Consider the following 20,511-nt stretch of genomic DNA (forward strand, 5'->3'; position numbering starts at 1 on the left):
AGGCAGATTTTCTTGATCTTCTTTTATGAATCCGGATTATTTAAGCAGTTGAGAATCGTTACTGGTGCTAAATACAGCTCTCCGTGCCTTGTCAATCAGTAAAAGTCAAACATTTATACTTTATTGGACTCATAACTAACAATTAATTAACTAACTTTTAATTTGTATAGATAACCAACTAAAAAGTAACTGAAACTAAACTAAACAAACAAATTAGGCGGAAGTATGTGGCAAACTAATCATTACAGTAACAAATGATAGAAGTTAGAACATGTCTTAAAATGTAGGGACTTACCTCTGCAATCTGATAACTTTGAATAGTCGAGTGTTTGACGCCTATGAGTTGGAATTACCGGGTCGTTTTGTTACATAGCGATGATTTTTTTGTTCGAATTACCAAGTGAAAAAAATGTATTGTTTTTTTATTCGAAATATCAAGAGATGTCCTAGGGAACTCGTAATAACTTCGAATTATAGAGAGGTTCGAATTATTGCAGGTTTGAATTAACGAGAGTCGACTGTAGTAGTCAGGTTTATTGTTTTATTTTGTAGGATAATTGTACATGAGAACGCTAATTTATAACACTTCTGCGACTAATTTGTAATATAACAATGACATTAAAATTTAAATATTTTAGTCATTATTAATTTATATTTTCATTCTTCCCGTTTCATTATCAAAAATCAATCAAACAACTAGATACGAGTGCCACTACCAAGATAGTTTTTTGTGCATAAGCCATAGTTGACAACCCTAGAGCGACCGCCGAGCGTAGGTATGAAAAGTGAAGTACATACATGTGATTGACTTCTGTACCTACCTGTTTTGTGGTTGTGGTGACATTTGCAATGGAAGGTACTATACAGCCATACTTTACCTTTAGCCCGATATTCTTAAACTCAAACCAAGGTAGGAAAACTTGGAAATATATGACATATTTAATTCGCCTCGAATGGTCATTTATGCAGATACCACACTTTGAATTTGAAAGTGTTTGGAGTTGCCCTAACTAACCCTGAAATATTTGGCAAAAAAAAACTTTAGTCGCCAGAATCTACGATTTTTACTTATTCAAAACATCTAAGGTATTTTCGGGTAATAATGTAAGTAATAGCGCTACAACTGCTCAATTATAGTCATCCAAGTCTATAAACCCAGATTATTATACCACCCGTTAAATTTAGATTTGATTAATGTTAGTAAACATATCAGGGAGACAATCAAAGAGTGCAGGAAGTTCATTGCTAAGTTCAGAAGGTTGGTGGCATTTAGTGAGTGCCAGGGATCGACGGGAATCCGGGAGCTGGACTCGTTTGTTTACTCCCAGCGCCCGCGCATCAGAATCATTCCCGCGACCTTGAACAACGATCAGCTCTTCTTAATGTTGTTTAGCTTTATAAATGATGAATGTGCTACAAGTGGTTCGGCAGAGACTCAGTCGGGCGGTGAACCTAAAGAAACCGATCCCGCGTCGCTGCACATCTCTGAACCGGACTGAAAAGGGTTTCGCCAAAAACTTTTTGGTCAAAACAAATAAAAGAGAACTGCGAACGGGAAGGCGGGCGTGTCTATAAAAGGCCGAGAGGGGGGGGCGCGCGGGGGTGGTAACACGATCCGCGCGCTCCAGCCGGCCGGCCGCCCTGGAGCCGGCGCGGGCGCCGCGGGCCCGCGGGGGAGGGGCGAGCAGCGCTCGCGCGTCGACCAGCCCGCCCGCTCTCACTAGTCGAACGGTGCCCGACCGGTAACGTAGCGCCGACTGCCGAGTGCCGACCGATCCCGACCAGCGACAATGTCCGCCGTGGCGAAGTCCTCAAAGTACACCTACCGCAGCAGCGGTGGGGGCACCACCGACGTGAACATCGAGTATACCGCCGACCTGAGTGCTCTCTCCAGGCTGGAGGTACAGCCCGTTTACCAATCAGTGCAGTGCTGTGATAGTGTTCGCGGATACTATAATGTTGTATTTTTCAGGACAAGATCCGTCTCCTCCAAGATGATCTGGAATCCGAAAGGGAGCTGCGTCAGAGGGTAAGAGCGGCCGAAACGTGATCCGCGCGCGCGCGGCCAAAGCGGGCGCGCGCGCGGTGGGCGGGGCGGCTCTATTAATAAGCCGCCCTCGTTCGCAAGCTTTGCACCCTTGGAAAATCGCGCCACCCTCGGTGCCCCGCCCAGCTAACGTGTACTAACGGATTTTGTGCTTTTTTTTTAACTTGAGTACTTAAACCTTAAAGTGTGACTAAGTGTCTTGGAAAGTGCTTTGGATATGAGTAACATTTGGAAGTGAGTTCAATATCATCGGCACCTCATCATATCTCGTCATCGGATCGGTTTGCGTTATCTATTTTTGAATGCTGCAGTGAACTGATCGCGTAACTCCTGCGCTGTGTGAACCGCGGACAAAAATAGACGTAGCGAAAGCATTCTCACAAATCTCTACTTCTCGCTCGAGACACTTTTGAAACTGGGCCAAATGATGTTCGGAGAATGCCACAATATTTAAATGTAATAATAGACTGGCAAAAATATCCGACTTAGTCATAGCGACGATCTTTATAGGCTCAACGAAGTGCGTTATATGTATGTAACGTTATATAATTCTTAATAACGATGTCATGAATGAATTGATTTGTATATTTTGACAAGTTTGCCTCTACCATTTCTTTACTGATTACGGGAAACCCATTATGATTAATTTAATATTTTTCATGTAGGTATTGTACTTAAATAATTTAAACTCTCACAATCAGCTCTTTTTACCATGGACTAAGTACAGTTTTTATTATTGTTCAAAATCTAAATTTTCTTCATTTTCATGTTTTTGTAACATTTGTCATGTCTGCATTACTAACTGTCCTAAAGTCTAATATATCTGGTGTTTATTAAGAGTAAGATATCATTAGCGTCTTCTTTCATGTAACAGATCGAGAGGGAAAAGGCAGATTTGAGCGTGCAAGTCATCCAACTGTCCGAGAGGCTGGAGGAAGCTGAAGGCGGAGCTGAGAGTCAGGTAAATAAATAACAATATTCACGATAGGTTATCATTGAATGTTTACTAGCCAATGTTCATGACACCATAAACGAAGAAGATTCTGAAACGGACAGCAAACAAAAAGTCATAGAAGATGCCAACTGAAGCAAACATAATAGAAACAGAAAATTATCTGAATAAAAATATACAATTTCGAAAATAAGTGTTAACTGGAACAATAAGTTGAATGCATTTTACAAGAATATGGCTAATGTTTTAAAAAGAAGAAAGCGTACACTCTGAAGACTAAGAAAGTTCATAAGAAACAAAGACATTCCGGTTGCCGCTGTATATTACCGCCTACGTGAATTGACGTGTCACGCAATTATTAGTATACCATGGGTATGCTAATAATTTCGTCAAAAACTTGTGTATTTATGCGCTGCGATATTTCATTCTGCAATTGCGATATTGTTATTGCTTGGCGATGTAATTACTTGTAATTTTCAGGTCATACAGGAAATCGAACCTATTTTTAAAGCCTTCGTGTATAGTGGACCGGCAAAAGACAAGAAATGAATAAGGAAAAAATCAATATCAGTTTATTTCTATACATACAACTTTGAAAATATAGGAGTGTTCTGTTAAATAAGAATTAAAATATCTGACAGTAATCGAATAACTTTTAAAGAACATTCCTAAGGTGAATACCTACATAATGATTAGAATAAAAAATAGCCTTTATGCCTTTCCACTCTTTAATGCGACGAAGAAGCAATAACAGTATTAAGACTACGTGCATACATTCTACTCCATAGTTATAGAAGTATAATCTTAATGCAGTGAAAATACTTTAAATGAACTTAAGTGCAACAAAACTCCTACCAGCCTAACTAATTTACAAAAATAAAACTTGGACTAAAAGCCTTTTTTTACTACTGATATTTCAAATAATGATCTATTTGGTTGGTACAAGATTCTCAAGAACAGATCGTAAAGCAAATAGAGTGCAATGTATGTATGTGCCGAGTCTTCACTGTTTCAAACACCCAGAAGTTAAGGGTGTATTTTGAAATGGACCTGTACGTTTTCAGTTCGAGATCAACAGGAAACGCGACACCGAGTTGACCAAGCTCCGCAAACTATTGGAAGATGTCCACCTGGAGTCAGAGGAGACGGCGCACCTCCTCAAGAGGAAGCACCAAGAGATCGTCGTCGACTTCCAGGAACAAATCGACCAGCTTACCAAAGGCAAAGCCAGGTGAGAAAACACAACGATTTAGTGTATCATGACAGAAAACAGACTGCGCATTTGTACCATTTCTATTCTATTTATAAATGCATAGTCTTTTTTCTATTTTTTTTTTTCAAAAACCTGATTATCATTTATTCTGTAATACATCCCAATTTCATTGTATCTTAACCGCACGTTGTGTCTATTTACTAGATTAAGTTCCTATTGCCGTGCGAATATGCGAGCGAAGCGATTTTTCATGCTATCATCCTTTATAAAACAGAACACTCAAATACAAGGGTTTCCGAAAACAGAATTAAGTCATTGACTATCGTACGAGTAAAACTAGTTAGTGAAAAATATAAAATGTAATAAAGCGAGGCTGCAAGAACATACTGAAATTTGGTTCCTGTTAGGTTTTACAGTCAACAGGACAACAGAATAGTCGCTACGTGTACCGTTGGAAATTCTCAAGTTTTACTGTCACGTAAAATGATACTTTACATTGACAAAAACTATTCGTTTAAAGGAAGTGACATGACACGATAAAATTAGATAACGCTGGTTCACGTATAAACGGAAGCCGCTTGTATTTGTGCATAATTTTCGAATTTCTTATAATATTTCGAATAATATTTCTTTGCCGCCAGAGCCGAGAAGGAGAAGTCCAAGTTCCAGGCCGAAGTTTACGAGCTGTTGGCCCAAGTGGAGAACGTGAGCAAGGAGAAGATCACCGTGGTGAAACAGTGCGAGAAGCTCGAAGTGTCCATTAGCGAGCTGCACATCAAGATCGAGGAGCTGAACCGCACCATCGTCGACATCACCTCCCACAAGCAGCGCCTGTCCCAGGAGAATGTTGAGCTCATCAAGGAAGTTCAGGACCTTAAGGTGTGTATTCTATTTACCTATTTAAAAAAATCGTTTCAAAATTGCATCATGGCAATTTGTTATCGATACAATTTGCTAAATACATCAGTGAGTCCCATAAACTTTATTAAGGTGCAACCAATTTACTCGATCGATCTAAAGCTGATAGCATGAAAATTCTCGCACTGTCTAATCGATCGAGCCTTAACAGTGTCAGTTTAGCAGTTTTCCTAACATTTACCTTGTTGTAAATAAAACACCGAGCACATTTCACCACGCCTCCGTCGTGGATATGTATCCCACCGATGCCACTTCACCTGCTCAGATTTCAACTGGTTTATTAAAATAGTAACGGGTAGATATTTTGTTATTGGAACTACCTAATACCTATTATACCTTTCCAGGTGAACATCGAGAATGTGGTGTACCTGAAGAGCCAGCTGGTCAGCCAGCTCGAGGACTCTCGTCGCCGCCTGGAGGATGAAGACAGGAGGCGCTCTCTGCTTGAAGCCACTCTACACCAGGTACTTCACTAATTAACTATGTATTTACTATTCGGAGTGATTCGATTGTGTCATGTCTACCTCCCCTCCGCGGGTAGATTTTGCAAAATATATAATAGGTACCGTGTATTGAATATGGCTTAAAAATACGAAATAAAAAATCTTATAAATGTGCTGTAATACTTTACTTTTTAAATACGTAACAGATAGACTACAATCCTCTTGTATTTATATATATTTCATTTTCTCGAAAAAAGTCACTTGCCGTCATGCGGTTGTGAAATGTGAACTCCGTTTTGTGCTCAGTCAAAATAAAATAAAATGTAACTATTGTAAGATATTATTTTCGTTTCTCTAGAAGTAAAGGTACACATAGTGGAAATCACAACAAAACGGAGTAGAAATAAAGTCGAGAAGTTTCCAGTTTTCCTCGTCAGAAAACGACCAATTTCATAATTTATCGACAACCAATATAATATAAAGTTATGAAGTTGCCTTCAAAATTAAGAAATTAAACGCACATTTTGAGGGTTGTAATTGAAAAGAATTATTTTCAAGAATACCAAAAGTTATACAACATTAGCAGGTCTCTAAAATGACTACATTATTACACCCTTATATTGACCCGTATTTTGAATTAATCAGGTCGAGATCGACCTGGAATCCGTCCGCGTGCAACTGGAGGAGGAATCCGAAGCGCGCCTGGACCTCGAACGCCAGCTAGTCAAGTCCAACGGCGAGGTCCAGCACTGGAGGTCCAAGTACGAGGCAGAGGCTTCGGCCCGCGCCGAGGAGATCGAGGAACTCCGTCGCAAGTACTCCATCCGCATCCAGGAGCAGGAGGAGCAGATCGAAACCCTCATCGTCAAGATCAACAATGTTGAGAAGCAGAAGTCCCGTCTGCAGAGCGAGGTGAGACGGGTTTATTGTTACTTTTAATTGTGAGCAGTTAAGCAACTATTCCTTCTGTATCTCAGCATCATTTTTGCAGTTTTGAACCTACTTGTATTCCTTTATAGTTAAAAAATCGATTTAGTAAGTCAGTATTTTGTGTAGAAGTTTTCTAGAATTAGATTTTCTCACGGATACGGGTGGATATGGTATCAATGCATTCAGATTGATGTCCTGAACTAATAAGACAAATATATGAGATGACAAGCGCGAAAATGGTGGGGGTAGTTAATGCGACGTTATAAATTCGGCAATATTTTTTTTACTTTTTTCTTTTAAACATACATGGGGTACCAACTGAAAGCGCTCTGTGACTAGATTGCAAATATATAACATATTATAACATTTTCACTACTTGGTTGGTTGTTAATTTATTAGAAAATGCTGAAAAATATCACAATCCAGACTTGACTTTGGAAAGCTCTAACTTTGGAAATGGCTGAATGGATCAAAATTTTATACCAAATGTCTCAAGTTTAAAGCTCTGATTTTAATAGTAAATAGTTTGACATAGTGATTAAAGTTTTATTCGTAGCGATAAAACCTAAGTTTTATAAACCAAGTCGCTATATAATATCAAATTTTTATACTGACCATTCCGTCCTCAGGTGGAGGTGCTCATCATCGACCTCGAGAAGGCCAACGGCACCGCCCGGGAGCTGCAGAAGCGTACCGAGCAGCTCGAGCGCGTCAACATTGAGATCAAGTCCCGCCTCGAGGAGACGGTGCAGCTGTACGAGGTGTCCCAGCGCGACCTGCGCAACAAGCAGACGGAGTTGCAGCGCGTGTCGCACGAGCTGGACAAGACCAGGGAGCAGAAGGACGCGCTGGCGCGCGAGAACAAGAAGCTGGGCGGTGAGTCATGCAACCAGTCTATCTAAACGAGTTGTCCCAGCCGACCTGCGCAACAAGCAGACGGGGGAGCAGAGCAGAACGACGGGTTGGCATGGCGTGCGAGAACAAGGAACTGAGTGCCTATCGTGCGCGGTGCGTCATCGTGAACCTTGTCGGAATGCTCGAAGTTTGATAATGGGCTGCAGCCGCGGGCGTCAGTTGATGTCTTTGGCGGTCAAAAGGTGAAGTTAAAAGGAATGGGATTTGGTGTCGCTAGTTTCAAAACGTGGTAGTCTGACCTTTATCACATAATATAAAAAGGCCACTTACAATATTGGTGTGATATGACTATACGAAGTTCATTTTAGTTAAGTAGTTCATTTCTGTCCCCTTTACTATGTTGACATTTGTCATCCGCCAAGCCAATTTCCTTCCAAGAATCAAATTACATACCTACACAAAGCTTTGATGATATGCTTAACACTATAGGTGTCAGTGAAGCATAATAATTTAAACAAGAAAGTGCATGATATGTGAGATACAAACGAACCTTACCAGTTTATCTTTAGCCGTTTTCCGTCGCCTGACTAGCACGCTCTACTCGTCTCAAATTTTAAAGACAAAAATAAGAGTGAAAAGCTTATTCATCAAATACGTGAATTTTCTTAATAGAAGCCAAAAGTCAAAGAAAAGTTATGCACGGTATTTTTTTAAGTCCGATAATTTAAAGGGTGCATTCCTGAACTCAAATTAAGTAGCCTTCTCAAAGAAACCGGTATTCTAATTAACTAAATTTTGGAGATAATCAATGATTATTTTTTATCCGATAAGGCACCTACGAGCGTGTACACTTGCCTTAGGACTTGACTATATATTGATTAGTGTTTAGTTTGAGTTCGTTTGCTACTAAATGCAAGTGTTATCTCGCACGATTGATATTCGAAATGTCATTGGTGTGTTATTGTTTTCAATTATCTGTCCTTAATGGAGCCAAAACACGAAAAATTTATTATTATATCTCCTTGGATTTCACGGGCCTATAAATCCCGGTCTTTTGATAGGCTTGCGTGGGGATATTTATTATTATTATTATGATGGTCGGCTCTTTATCATTTGTCACCATGCTTGTCACGTTCAAACAAGTATGTAAGCGCGAAAGTGAAGGGCATAGTGACAAGTGATATAAATAGAACCATGCTGCCACCGCTGGTGGATTTAAATTTATAATGTCCGTGCCACAACAACACTATTCATTTATTTTTACGAAATATAAAAGATAAACAAAAAAACTAATTGTCATTCAGTTTCCACAAAACTATTAGTCATATCCCGAAGTTAATGGAGTTTAAAAAAATACCGTGTACCTATATTAGAAAGGAAAGATGCATTAAGCCTAAGGGGCTGATGGCATCTCCTACCTATACTGATATCAAGCTGTCTTTAAATTTTCAGTTTTGTATGAGTAGGATGTACAGTCAGCTTCAGTAGTAGCGGATGAGACTACGCGTCGAAAGTATCTACCATTTTCTAACGGCATAGTTGTGCTGTTATCGAAAATGTTCTCCGTTTTGTATGGGTAATGTTCTCGAGAACGGCACAACTATATCTAACAGCTTAACAAAAAAAGATGCGTGTGTCGGCGGCCGATCGTAAGATCTGGCAGAGCGTAATATTTTGACGGTAGTATTTTAATGTTTCACAATATACCTAGGAATTTCACGGTCTGCCTGATCTTACGATTGGCTGCTGTCATGTCATATAGGATACTTTATGTACTTTTGAACGCTAATTGTGGAGATTTACCTCTATTTGAAAAAGTGGTTGCGAGGATGGCAATTACTTTTGGTGCGTTACACTGTACATGATACCAAAGGTCCAATGGATTGTTAGTTTTGCAGTATCTTTGATCTTCACAACGTTGTGTGACGGACCGTTCCCATTGCAGATGAGTTGCACGACGCCCGCTCCACCGTGACTGAGTTGACCCGCCGTCTCCACGAGCTCGAGATCGAGCTGCGCCGTCTCGAGAACGAGCGTGAGGAACTCACTGCCGCCTACAAGGAAGCCGAGGCCGTGAGTGTTATCTAAGGGGTCCCCAAATTACAGCCCGCGGGCCATACCCGGCCCGGAACAGTTCCAGCCCTTCTAAATATAGGAAGAAGAATAGGTCTTCGAAAAACAGTTATCTGCCTCTCTATCATATGCATGAGAAATAAAGAGGCAGATAACGATTTTCGATTTTTCGATGTTAGCGGTAAGCGCTCTGAGGCCGTAGCCAACATGGCAATCGTTTATAGATAAACTCCAGTTGAACATCGAAATCGCAAATCGAGAGACGCGAACGATAATTAATGTGATCAGTTTCATATATGACTCAAGTTTGGTTAATGATTAAGGTGTTATAAGAAATCACTAATAGCGTATTTATACACATGTTACTGGCCTGAATTAGCTATGAATCGTTTGTCTTTATCTGTCATTCTGATTTATGTGTTTGTAAGAAATGGATAAAACATTATTTAACAAATTCAGGCCCGTAAGATTTTATGTATAAGAGCGTTTGTCTCTTCAGGCGGGTGTTTTTGAGAATTCCAATAAATGCCATATAGAATCACCACAAAATGCATTAAGCTGGACAGCGCCATCTCGTTTACGTATCAAATTCAAAGCACGAAATTGTCTTAGATTTTGCACATCTTACTCAATCAATGTATCTGTGGTCATGGGTGTTTGCTATGTATATAAGTAGGTATATATTTATCTATATACGTATGTATATCGTCGCCTAGTACCCATAATACAAGCTTTGCTTAGTTTGGGGCTAGGTCGATCTGTGTCAAATTGTCCCCAAATATTTATTTTTATTTATATTTATTAAGGGTTAAAATTAAACAAAGGGGAACATCAGTCATAACTAATCGTAAATGGTGCTCAACTTTTTTGTACAGAATTGGACAATGTCATAGACAAAGAAATTGACAGGTAATTCATAACAGCGACTTTGTATAGGTCGGCTAACGATAGTTTGGCAGCCGTTCAGTCACAAATTGCTACATCACTCGTCGCTGCCAGGTTTCCTACCTTGTTCTTTAGTTAGATATTTATTTATACGCACATCGAGATAAATACCAAGCTGCCCAGTTATTATTTCAATGCTAGTAGATAGGCATAATAATTGCTGTCGGTCGAAACTAATTCTGCGCCGTCTTTGGCACGAAGTGCCGTAATATGAATGAATATATAAGTTTATTTCATAAATTTAACATTACAGTAAATCACGACCCTTTGTCCTAAGCTAGGAAACTCTATGTTACAGGATCCAGCTTAGTGATACCAATTTTTTAATCTACATATGTATAACGTTGTCACGTTTCCATTGCAGCGGCAAAGTGCGGAAGTGTCAAGAGTTAACTTAATCCGCCTCTAGTGGGTAATGCCGCTTAGCAAAAATTAATTAAATCAAATTTTCACTGATTTTAACTATAGCCGCACTCCCATATAAAGCCTTATCGATATATTGTTGTAAGAGGTTTATTCGGTATTAACTATGGCAAATTGTTACATTCGCATTGCAATAGTACACGGAAATCACGAATTCGCAATGCATAGGAATATTTAATACTTAAATCATCGTAAACACGACTATAAATCAATGTAAAAACCTGTATATTATTTGGCAAACGATTAATACTGTAAACATGGCTCCTGATGATTACTGAAACCCACGCAGACGTTTACACCACTAACTAATTTACCCTTGTGGCCAGAACCATAACTAATGATTCCACGTCAATGGTTTCAAGCAAACATTAGTTGAAACTAATATATGATCTTATGATTTCCACAGTGGATATTTATTGCCGCTAATATCTTTAGGATATACTGCCATAGACCGACCTAGCAAAATAGCACGTGACTTGAGAAACATTAATGAATTCTACCATCTACACGTATTCGTAACCGCTAAATGTATATTATCAAATGTGACTCTAAAACGATATATTATATACAAATAAAATAAAAATAGGAAACTGATCGATAGCACCATCATCAACTACAGTTGATGGCAATGGACTGAATGAACTTATACTTTTGCAAATAATGTAAACAAATATGACTGATTTTGTTATTATTTCACTAGAAACCAAATAAATGTTATTTTTACGAAGGTTGTCTCCACTAAAATATTCATAATTAATATATTATATTATAACAAAAAATATACACTTAAATAAAAGATTTAAGTATTTGTCGTAAATTGTCCATAAGATCATGGTTGTCCTTAAAATGTGTGAGGATATAAAGTAATGAAATTGTTTACATTATTAGCAATATTGATGTAACCGACTAAAATAGACATGTATCCTGTAGCTCTTACTGCAATGTATTCATGGTCTATTTTCGTCCACCAGGGCCGCAAGGCTGAGGAGCAGCGGGCGCAGAGGCTGACCGCCGAGCTCGGCCAGTTCCGCCACGAGGCCGAGCGCCGCCTGCAGGAGAAGGACGAGGAGATCGAAGCCATCCGGTAAGCCTTTGGATGAAATGAGACAGGAAATCATAGTTAGATGTCCTGGGTATTTTCCGCAAATCTACAGCCTTTATGCCTATTTTGCAGAAATACAGCGTAGCGCTACTATAACCAACCCAGCTCGTCCGCGAAACCTAGCAAAGTTTTCAGGTTTCGATATACCTGTTGCTTCAATGGTGCACGGAGGTCCTAAGTACTTATTCTTGAACAGTATCTAGCTGGTTGGTTAGATTTTTTAGAGGTTAGAAGATAGGCAGATTTTGGTTTGATATTAAGATCCAGGTTTAAAAAGTAGCAAGAGAGAGTGGAAACAACTGAGTCTGGTTTTGGGAGTACAAAGCTATAGAAACATGTCTGCTGTAGATTATTTTTTCTGTGACTCTAAACAATATAATCTAACGGGACACCTAATACACTACTGTTACCAGAGATTTTAAATATTAGCACACAGAAATGTAGAAAAGAAAGAGAATCAGAAGTCATAGATAGTAAGGTATCGGAAAGCTTACGAGAGTGCCGGCATCGGTTGTGCCCCATGTTGAACGCGTTAAAAGTAGAGACCGAACATTTACACGGAACACTAGCCCTCTGTACCGTCTGGGAGCCAACTCGGAACTAAGGGCTTCGTCTCTCAATACCCCTCCCTCCCCGATGACTGACGCCTGTCACCCGAGCATGTAGCCATCATCCATGACACACTTATCTTATTGGGGTACAGCCAATAAACAAATATCATATAAATCGAACCAATACATCAAATACCCAAAATAATGAATGTAGCGGCCATCCTCTCGATAAAGATGTCAATAATATTAGGAACTAACATAAAATAGCCATGAATTATCGTAATATTTCCGGTACAAACCTAAAAGCATCTCGGTAGAATTTATCTCTAATTATTGGCACGGATACCATTTATATTTAACAAGACGCCCTATTGGTGCACAAAATAGGTGATCACATTAGCATTTTGGCACATCGTTGCCGATTAATTTGTACAAAAGACGTCGCCGAGTTGCTCACGGACCTAATTTTACGACCTCGGCCTTTGGCGACGCACGCCTCTAGATAACTCGACTCACTCATCGGTAATCGACGATTGATCCCCTATTGCTCAACCATGCCACCGGTTAAAGTGGCGACTTATAAATGGAACCGCCCTCCCACTGCGGTCTACGAAGACAACTATGGCTACGGCATAAATTTCTACCAGCCAATGATAGATTACATCTCCGACAAGGAGCACGGAGTCGCGAGTAAACCGCCGCACTTGCCGTGGAACAACGAGAGGGGGTTGGAGAAATATCGGTTCGACAAACCGGTGCAACCGTATTCCAGCGAAGACGTCTCCAGGATATCTAAGGAAATTTCTGAGCAAGCGAAGCGTGACCTTAACAAATTTGATATATCGAAGCGGGCACCGTTCACATGTGTGGCCACGGCTGCGGCAGCAAACGTCACGAAGCACGTTGGTGTGGAAAGTGTTAGTGTAAAAGCAAAGAAGACTAAAGTAAATAGGGAAAAATTTAAGGCCGAGAGGCAGAAACAGAGAATGGAGGAGATCGAGAAAGAGTTAGAGCTTTATGATAAGCAAAAGAATGTCGGTGCTGAATTGAAAGGTAAAGCGTTGATTTACAGAGGCAAATCAGCTAAAGCCATTGCACAGACTCTGTTAGACGAAAGCAGGCAGAATGTGGCTAACGCGTACGTACGAAAAATGGATACCCAAGCAAGAAAAGCTCAGATCGATCGGAATTTTGCTAGAGTGAAAAAAAGTATAATGTCAGAAAGTGAAGTGTCCAGTATGGCTAGAAAGCATGTAGAAAGCATGTGTGAAGAAACGGTGAGGTGCATCCGACGCTCGGTGTCCCCCCCGCCAAAGACGCATCTCGTTGTGGTTCATCAAGAGATGCCTATTATAGACGATTCGTATCTAAAACCATTGAGTGAGCTTAAAGAAACCTTGAGGCAATTCGAGCACTTAAATACAAGCATCATGATAGACACAAGGTGAATACTGAATGAATTTGCTAATAAGGACTTTAGTCATGGGACGAAGGGTCTAGTGGGTTTACAAAATTTTAAATTTTCATTTACTCACGACAATTTAAATTTTATATTGTACTCAGTATACAATTTAAATTATCGTGTGGTAGGAAGAATTATTGAAAATCTTTTTATCATATAGATCAGATAGTGGCAGCCAAAATAGCCAAATATATCACAACACATACTCATTCCTAAGGTAATAAAGGTCTGTCACCATCTATTTCATGCTGAGTGTACAAGTCTAATACTTGTACATGGAGTTCCATATCATGGAGAATCGAATATTTTTTCACACAACACATATTTTTACGCAGTGAACGAAAATATTCGTTTATTTATTATACATCGTCGTCGTTTATTTTACGTCGTTCGTTCTCAACTTATTTAACTTACGTCAATTGTATATCAACTAAGAAGTCCCTCTTAAACACAGCTCGATACATAACAGTTAGGTCAGTTGTTGAAAGAGGTGAAGAAAACCCATCTTATTTAAATTGGTACTTTTCAGCAAGCAGACCAGCATCGAGATCGAGCAGCTGAATGCCCGCGTGGTGGAGGCCGAGACGAAGCTGAAGACCGAGGTGACCCGCATCAAGAAGAAGCTGCAGATTCAGATCACCGAGCTGGAGCTGTCCCTGGATGTGGCCAACAAGACCAACCTCGACCTGCAGAAGACCATCAAGAAGCAGTCGCTGCAGGTAACTAAAATCAACATAATTATTCTTCGTAGAAATCGATCCAAACTCAAACAAAACAAATTTGACATCTTGTATATATGTATTAGTCTATCTTTTATACATTATATAAGTAGTAGTATTTAACTATTTATATATTTTTAAATTATTTGACTTCACGTTTAATTTTTCCTTATTATTTGTTATTATTTTTTCCTGCACCAACATACACAAATGTCTCTGTTTGACCCAATGGTTGACTGGTAGAGAATGCCTTTTGGCATTAAGTTCGCCATTTGTACATTTTTCTTTATGGCTGCAATAAAGTTTAAATAAATAAATAAATAAAATGCCGCAGAAAATCTCTACCCTGTCTCTTTTCTTAAAGTAAGCATTTGTTTTCTTTTACGAGTACATGAAATAAATGAAAACAAAGACCACCACAATTCACGTACTGGCATTACTAGCAAGATTATTAAAACCATTTGTTCGCCAGTTGACGGAGATCCAGACCCACTACGACGAAGTGCAGAGGCAGCTGCAGGTGACCCTCGACCAATACGGCGTCGCCCAGCGCAGGATACAGTCCCTCACCGGCGAGGTCGAGGAGATCCGTGGCAACTACGAGCAGGTACCTATATCTTCTGGGTGCTAGGTGCTACCGCCAAGGCTCGGAAACCGGTTAAACTTTCAAACCGTTAGCATGTCCTTGGCGCAAAACCTTTTAATTTCGGTTTCACTCGACAAACCGTTTCTTTTAAACCGGTTTTTAAATTTTATAGCTTTTTAATAAGCTCTTAAAGCAGTCTTGAGTATTTGATTAAACAGTAATGTAACGTTTGTAATGTAATGTAATGTAATGTAATGTAATATTCTTTATTTGCTTAAAATATGGTACAATGAGATGGCAAGGGTAACGTATATCAGTACAAAAACATATTTTGCTAGTTTAGCATGCAAATGTACACTTAACTTAATAACTATCTAACTTATACATAATATTACGTATCTAACATGCAAAACAGGTCATCTGTAGTATAAAACATCTTTGTTTTCAGCCAACGATAAAGTTGTGCTTTAAATGAATTAAGAGGGAGATCCTTAACATTATCTGGAAGAGCATTAAATATTCGTATACACATATAATAACTACTTTTCATGAAAAGGGCACTACTGGGAACAAAATCAATTACAAGTCGGTTCGGGTTTCTTGTGTTTCTATAATATACATCTTTAGCTTGTTTGAAAAGATACGGGCATTTTTTTACAAAAACAGCTGCTTCAAAAATATACATACATGGTAATGTCAAAATTTCATACTTTGCAAATAGTGGTCTACATGATTCCCGTTGTGGTACCCCACACATTGCCCTTAAGCACTTTTTTTGTGCTATAAAAGCCCTAACCACGTCACTGGAATTTCCCCATAAAAGGAGTCCATATCTTAACTGAGACGCAACATATCCGTGATACGCCATTAGTACTGTGTTCCAACCAGATATGTTGCGAAGTCGATTCAGAACATATGCAAATTTCAACAGCTTGTCACACACTGTGTCTATATGGTTTTTCCAACTACAATTCATGTCTAAAGTGATTCCTAAGAATTTTACAGTATCAACTTCCTTAATTTGTGTGTTATTGTGTCGGACATCTAACAACTTTCCGTTGTTTCTCACACTACGGAATTGGATAAATTGAGTTTTACTAAGATTTATAGATAAATTATTGAATTCAAGCCATTCGATTATGGATTGTATAGTATTATTAATGTCATTATTGTATTGCATTTCATCATTACATGTTACTAGAATTGATATGTCGTCAGCAAATAGCGTACATTGATGTGTAGTTATATCTGGTAGGTCATTTATATATAGCAGGAAAAGGAGTGGTCCTAGTACACTACCCTGCGGCACTCCTTGGCTAATTTCCATGTACGAAGACCTATGATGAACTATGGTTGAGTTTACAGAGCTTCTTATCTCAACACATTGCTGTCGGTTACTTAAATATGACTTGAGCCATTGTAGAGCCGGCCCTCTCATCCCAAGATTATGAAGCTTTTTAATTAGTAGGTCATGTGATACGAAATCAAATGCCATAGACATGTCGAAGAATACTACAACTGCCGGTTTCTTATCGTCAATATTTCGAATAACACTGTTAACTAGGTTAAAGGTCGCAAGTGTCGTACTTTTGTTTTTTTGGAATCCGTTTTGTTCTCTTTTTAAAACCTGATATTTCTCTAGAAATAACATGATTCTTTTATGCATGGCTTTTTCGAATATCTTAGATATGACCGGTATAAGCGTTATCGGCCGATAGTTACTCATTGAGGATTTGTCTCCTTTTTTAAATAGTGGTGTGACTATTGACAATTTCAAAGCCTCCGGAAAACATCCCACCTCGAAAGATAAATTAAGTAGATGAGTTATAACTGGTACTAATTCGTCAATGCATAATTTCAAAATCTTAGTTGATAATCCGTCATAACCCGTGGAATTAGTGTTTTTCAGTGATCGTATAATGTTTTTGACTTCGCTGTGGCTTACAGGTGTCAGAAATATTGTGTTATTAATCAATTTACAATTTGTGTATAATTCTAAACTATATTTCCGATTCACTCTCGGGCCTTCATCATCAAGTAATTGCAGACATTGTTATCCAAATTTCAGCGCAATCGGTCACCGCTATGCAAACGAAGATTGTTTTGAAGATAATCTGCATACGTACGAATATTGCAAGTAAATTAAAAGTTTGTAGATAGTTACTGATTTGTTGACGGTATTAGGATCCTACTCAATAACTACGAGTATAAATCTCTGTTAAAAAATCTCAAGTATACTGCCATAAATAGCTATAATAAAATCCAATTTTTGGCTACCGGTCTGGCCTAGTGACTGGTGGCCCTGCCTATGAAGCCGATGGTCCTGAGTTCGAATCCCGGTATGGGCATGTATTTGTGTGATAAGCACAGGTATTTGTTCCTGAGTCATGTTTTCTATGTATTTAAAGTATTTGTATATTATTTATATCGTTGTCTGCGTCCCCACAACACAAGCCTTCTTGAGCTTAGTCGATTTGTGTAAGAATGTCAATATAATATTTATTTATTTATAATTTGTCGTCCAGGCCATCCGCCAGAAGCGCGTCGTGGAGCAGTCGCTGGAGGAGGCCACTACGCGCATCAACGAGCTGACGGTCATCAACGTCAACCTGTCGAGCAGCAAGGCCAAGATCGAGCAGGAGCTGGCCGCCGTCGCGTCCGACTACGACGAGATCACCCGCGAGCTGCGCGTGGCTGACGAGAGATACCAGCGCGTCCAGGTGTGTAGGATTCCTTAGACAAGTTCTAATCTATGAACCTTCTGCCATTGAATCCGTCATCAAGTCATCTATAATTTAATTCATATAAAACAGTGAACTTAAATACTGTCAGACATCGTACATTGACAGACAGGGTTGAAGATACGACCTTCAAATTTGAAGCTAGCTGTTATTCTCCTAATGATATCGGAACGGAAGAACGGATTACTTGAAAGTAATTCCTAATGGAGTAAAATGCACGAAGCTAATCTCATAATACAGTTAAATTAGAAACATGTGTAAAGGTCCGAACATCGTGATGCAAACGACTGGTCATTGTTGTTTTTCTAGGAACCCTATGTCCAAAAGTGACGTATTATTACCGATGATCCACCGTCTATTTTTTTTTTGTTCACAGACTGAGCTGAAGCACACCGTCGAGATCCTGCACGAGGAACAGGAGAGGATCGTCAAGATCGAAGCCGTCAAGAAGTCTCTTGAGATTGAAGTCAAGGTACTCATTTTTATGAAATTGAAACCTTTGGTTTAAAATCTAAGACCTATGGTTTCAATTTTGATACTGATCAAACTAGACTGCTATTGAAACTTAATAAAGGAAGGCCGTCTTTAAGCTCTTTCGTCGCTTTTAACTATTGCGTTAGTATATACATATACACACTCCACTTACAGAAGTCGGGTCGGTTGAACACTGACTGTCTCTAAGCGACGTCTGTATACAAATGCGACAGTTCTTGCCCTATTACGGTCTTCCCTGCAATAAATTTTATATGGCAGACTACCCCCCATTGACCTTAAGTTTTGTCCTTAACTGTGGGGAATATCAATCGGATATGATTTGTTATTGTTACAGTACCCCTGAGTAACTCATTCTAATTAATATCCAATAACTACAACTGCCTTTAAATTTGTAGAATCTGTCCGTCCGCTTGGAAGAGGTGGAAGCCAACGCCATTGTCGGTGGCAAACGCATCATCAGCAAACTCGAGGCTCGCATCAAGGACATGGAACTCGAGATCGACGAGGAGAAGAGGAGGCACGCCGAGACCATCAAGATCCTCCGCAAGAAGGAGCGCCAGCTCAAGGAGGTCGTCATACAGTGCGAGGAGGACCAGAAGAACATCTCTCTGCTCCAGGACTCGTTGGAGAAGGTCACCCAGAAGGTCAACATCTACAAGAGGCAGTTGACGGAACAGGTACGATCTTCCGATAAAGATATTTAAACTTTTTCTAGATGTCCATCGTAAAAATATTATCCTGTTTTCAAGTCAGTCTCGATGGCTTATTGGGGTGTTTCTTAATTTAAATTCAAATATATTATATGGAAAGCTACCTTGCCTTTCCATGAAGTCAGAGGATATCGAGAGGTCTTTGCATTAATAATTAAGACGGGAGCTGAAGCTTGTCCTGGTGTGTAGATTCAGTCAGATTCATCCATCGAGGTATATATGAGCTATATCAATTCAGGAATATCCAATATCAATAATAATGAATTAAAATCCTATTTCCATTTTATAATTATTGCTATAGTTTATCAGGATTATCATGTTATTATTTAAATTTAATTTTTGACGATCACAATATAGATTCTTATAAATTGTCATGAATGTAATCTGTACTGCAATAATATGTTGTGTAATAATAAAATCTAAATGTATATCTACTCATAAGGCTAGTGTTTTCCGTAAACCGTCTAAGGTACATATATGTTATGTTAACCCTCTACTCCGTTCGCAGGAGGGTGTATCCCAGCAGACCGTCACGCGGGTACGACGATTCCAGCGCGAGCTGGAAGCCGCCGAGGACCGCGCCGATGTCGCCGAGAGCAACCTCTCGCTCATTCGCGCCAAGCACCGCACCTTCGTCACCACCTCCACTGTGCCCGGCTCCCAGGTCTACCTGGTCCAGGAGTCTCGCGCCCTCAGCACGGAGTAACAGCATTTCTGGCCGGTCGGGTTAAGCCTAGTCGTTTAATGTTTTATAGGGTAACAGATGGCGGTAGTAGCGAGTCGGGACGACGAGCGATACTGATTTGACAGCTTGCAAGATCTGTCTACCGTGTGATAACGTGATCACTCTCCATGATGTGGTCGCCGTCGCGCCGACGGGGCGCCAGCCTCGTACTAACGCCATCTGTCGTCCGCAGGACAGGGACGCGCGCTCCGCGCCTGCGCTCGCCCTAATGTGTCTCAGCACCTACATTAGCCAAGCGCTGACCGCCCGTCCCTGGATTTTTAAATTTTTGCTAAATAATACCAAATAAAGGAACCAAATTTCAATGAAAGCTTTTTTTTTTTCACTATTTTTTTAATATAAGGACACCGGCGACACGCTACGCGCGGTAGTTTAATGTAAATGAACTATTTTATATTATTATTTATTAATGGTGCAATGCCTATACGTTTGTAACTGTAACTTGTAATATTTAAAAATAAATGCTATTTATGTTATAGAAACAAAAAAAGCAATAAAAGTTCAAAACGGCTTGGATTTTTATTTTTGTTTGGAGTTTTTACTTGTTTTTATTAAAAAACAATAGAAATAAGCTCACACGGATTAAATATAACATTTATAG

At 39.5% G+C, this 20,511-nt stretch overlaps 2 protein-coding genes across 2 annotated transcripts; both read left to right on the forward strand.

Annotated features, from left to right (window-relative positions):
- The first annotated feature begins 1,700 nt into the window (after positions 1-1,700).
- On the forward strand, positions 1,701-20,420 carry LOC133524261 (paramyosin, long form). Its single transcript, XM_061860200.1, has 16 exons — positions 1,701-1,901; positions 1,973-2,029; positions 2,922-3,008; positions 4,064-4,230; positions 4,854-5,091; positions 5,475-5,594; positions 6,219-6,485; positions 7,133-7,379; positions 9,304-9,431; positions 11,771-11,883; positions 14,444-14,633; positions 15,106-15,240; positions 17,745-17,939; positions 18,337-18,432; positions 18,851-19,132; positions 19,674-20,420. Exons 1-16 carry the CDS (start codon positions 1,791-1,793, stop codon positions 19,869-19,871), a joined length of 2,631 nt encoding a protein of 876 aa, XP_061716184.1. The 5' UTR covers positions 1,701-1,790; the 3' UTR covers positions 19,872-20,420.
- LOC133524686 (paramyosin, short form-like) lies at positions 12,895-13,900 on the forward strand. Its single transcript, XM_061860834.1, has one exon. It carries the CDS (start codon positions 13,007-13,009, stop codon positions 13,898-13,900), a length of 894 nt encoding a protein of 297 aa, XP_061716818.1. The 5' UTR covers positions 12,895-13,006.
- Positions 20,421-20,511: the final 91 nt, after the last annotated feature.

This window comes from Cydia pomonella, chromosome 1 (genome assembly GCF_033807575.1).
Source record: "Cydia pomonella isolate Wapato2018A chromosome 1, ilCydPomo1, whole genome shotgun sequence".
NCBI classification, from domain to species: domain Eukaryota; kingdom Metazoa; phylum Arthropoda; class Insecta; order Lepidoptera; family Tortricidae; genus Cydia; species Cydia pomonella.

Coding starts and splice junctions, on each gene's coding strand:
- LOC133524261 (XM_061860200.1), top strand. CDS start 1,791: ATGTCCGCCGTGGCGAAGTCCTCAAAGTACACCTACCGCAGCAGCGGT. Junction 4,231..4,853: donor CTTACCAAAGGCAAAGCCAG/GTGAGAAAACAC, acceptor CTTTGCCGCCAG/AGCCGAGAAGGAGAAGTCCA. Junction 5,092..5,474: donor AGGAAGTTCAGGACCTTAAG/GTGTGTATTCTA, acceptor ATACCTTTCCAG/GTGAACATCGAGAATGTGGT.
- LOC133524686 (XM_061860834.1), top strand. CDS start 13,007: ATGCCACCGGTTAAAGTGGCGACTTATAAATGGAACCGCCCTCCCACT.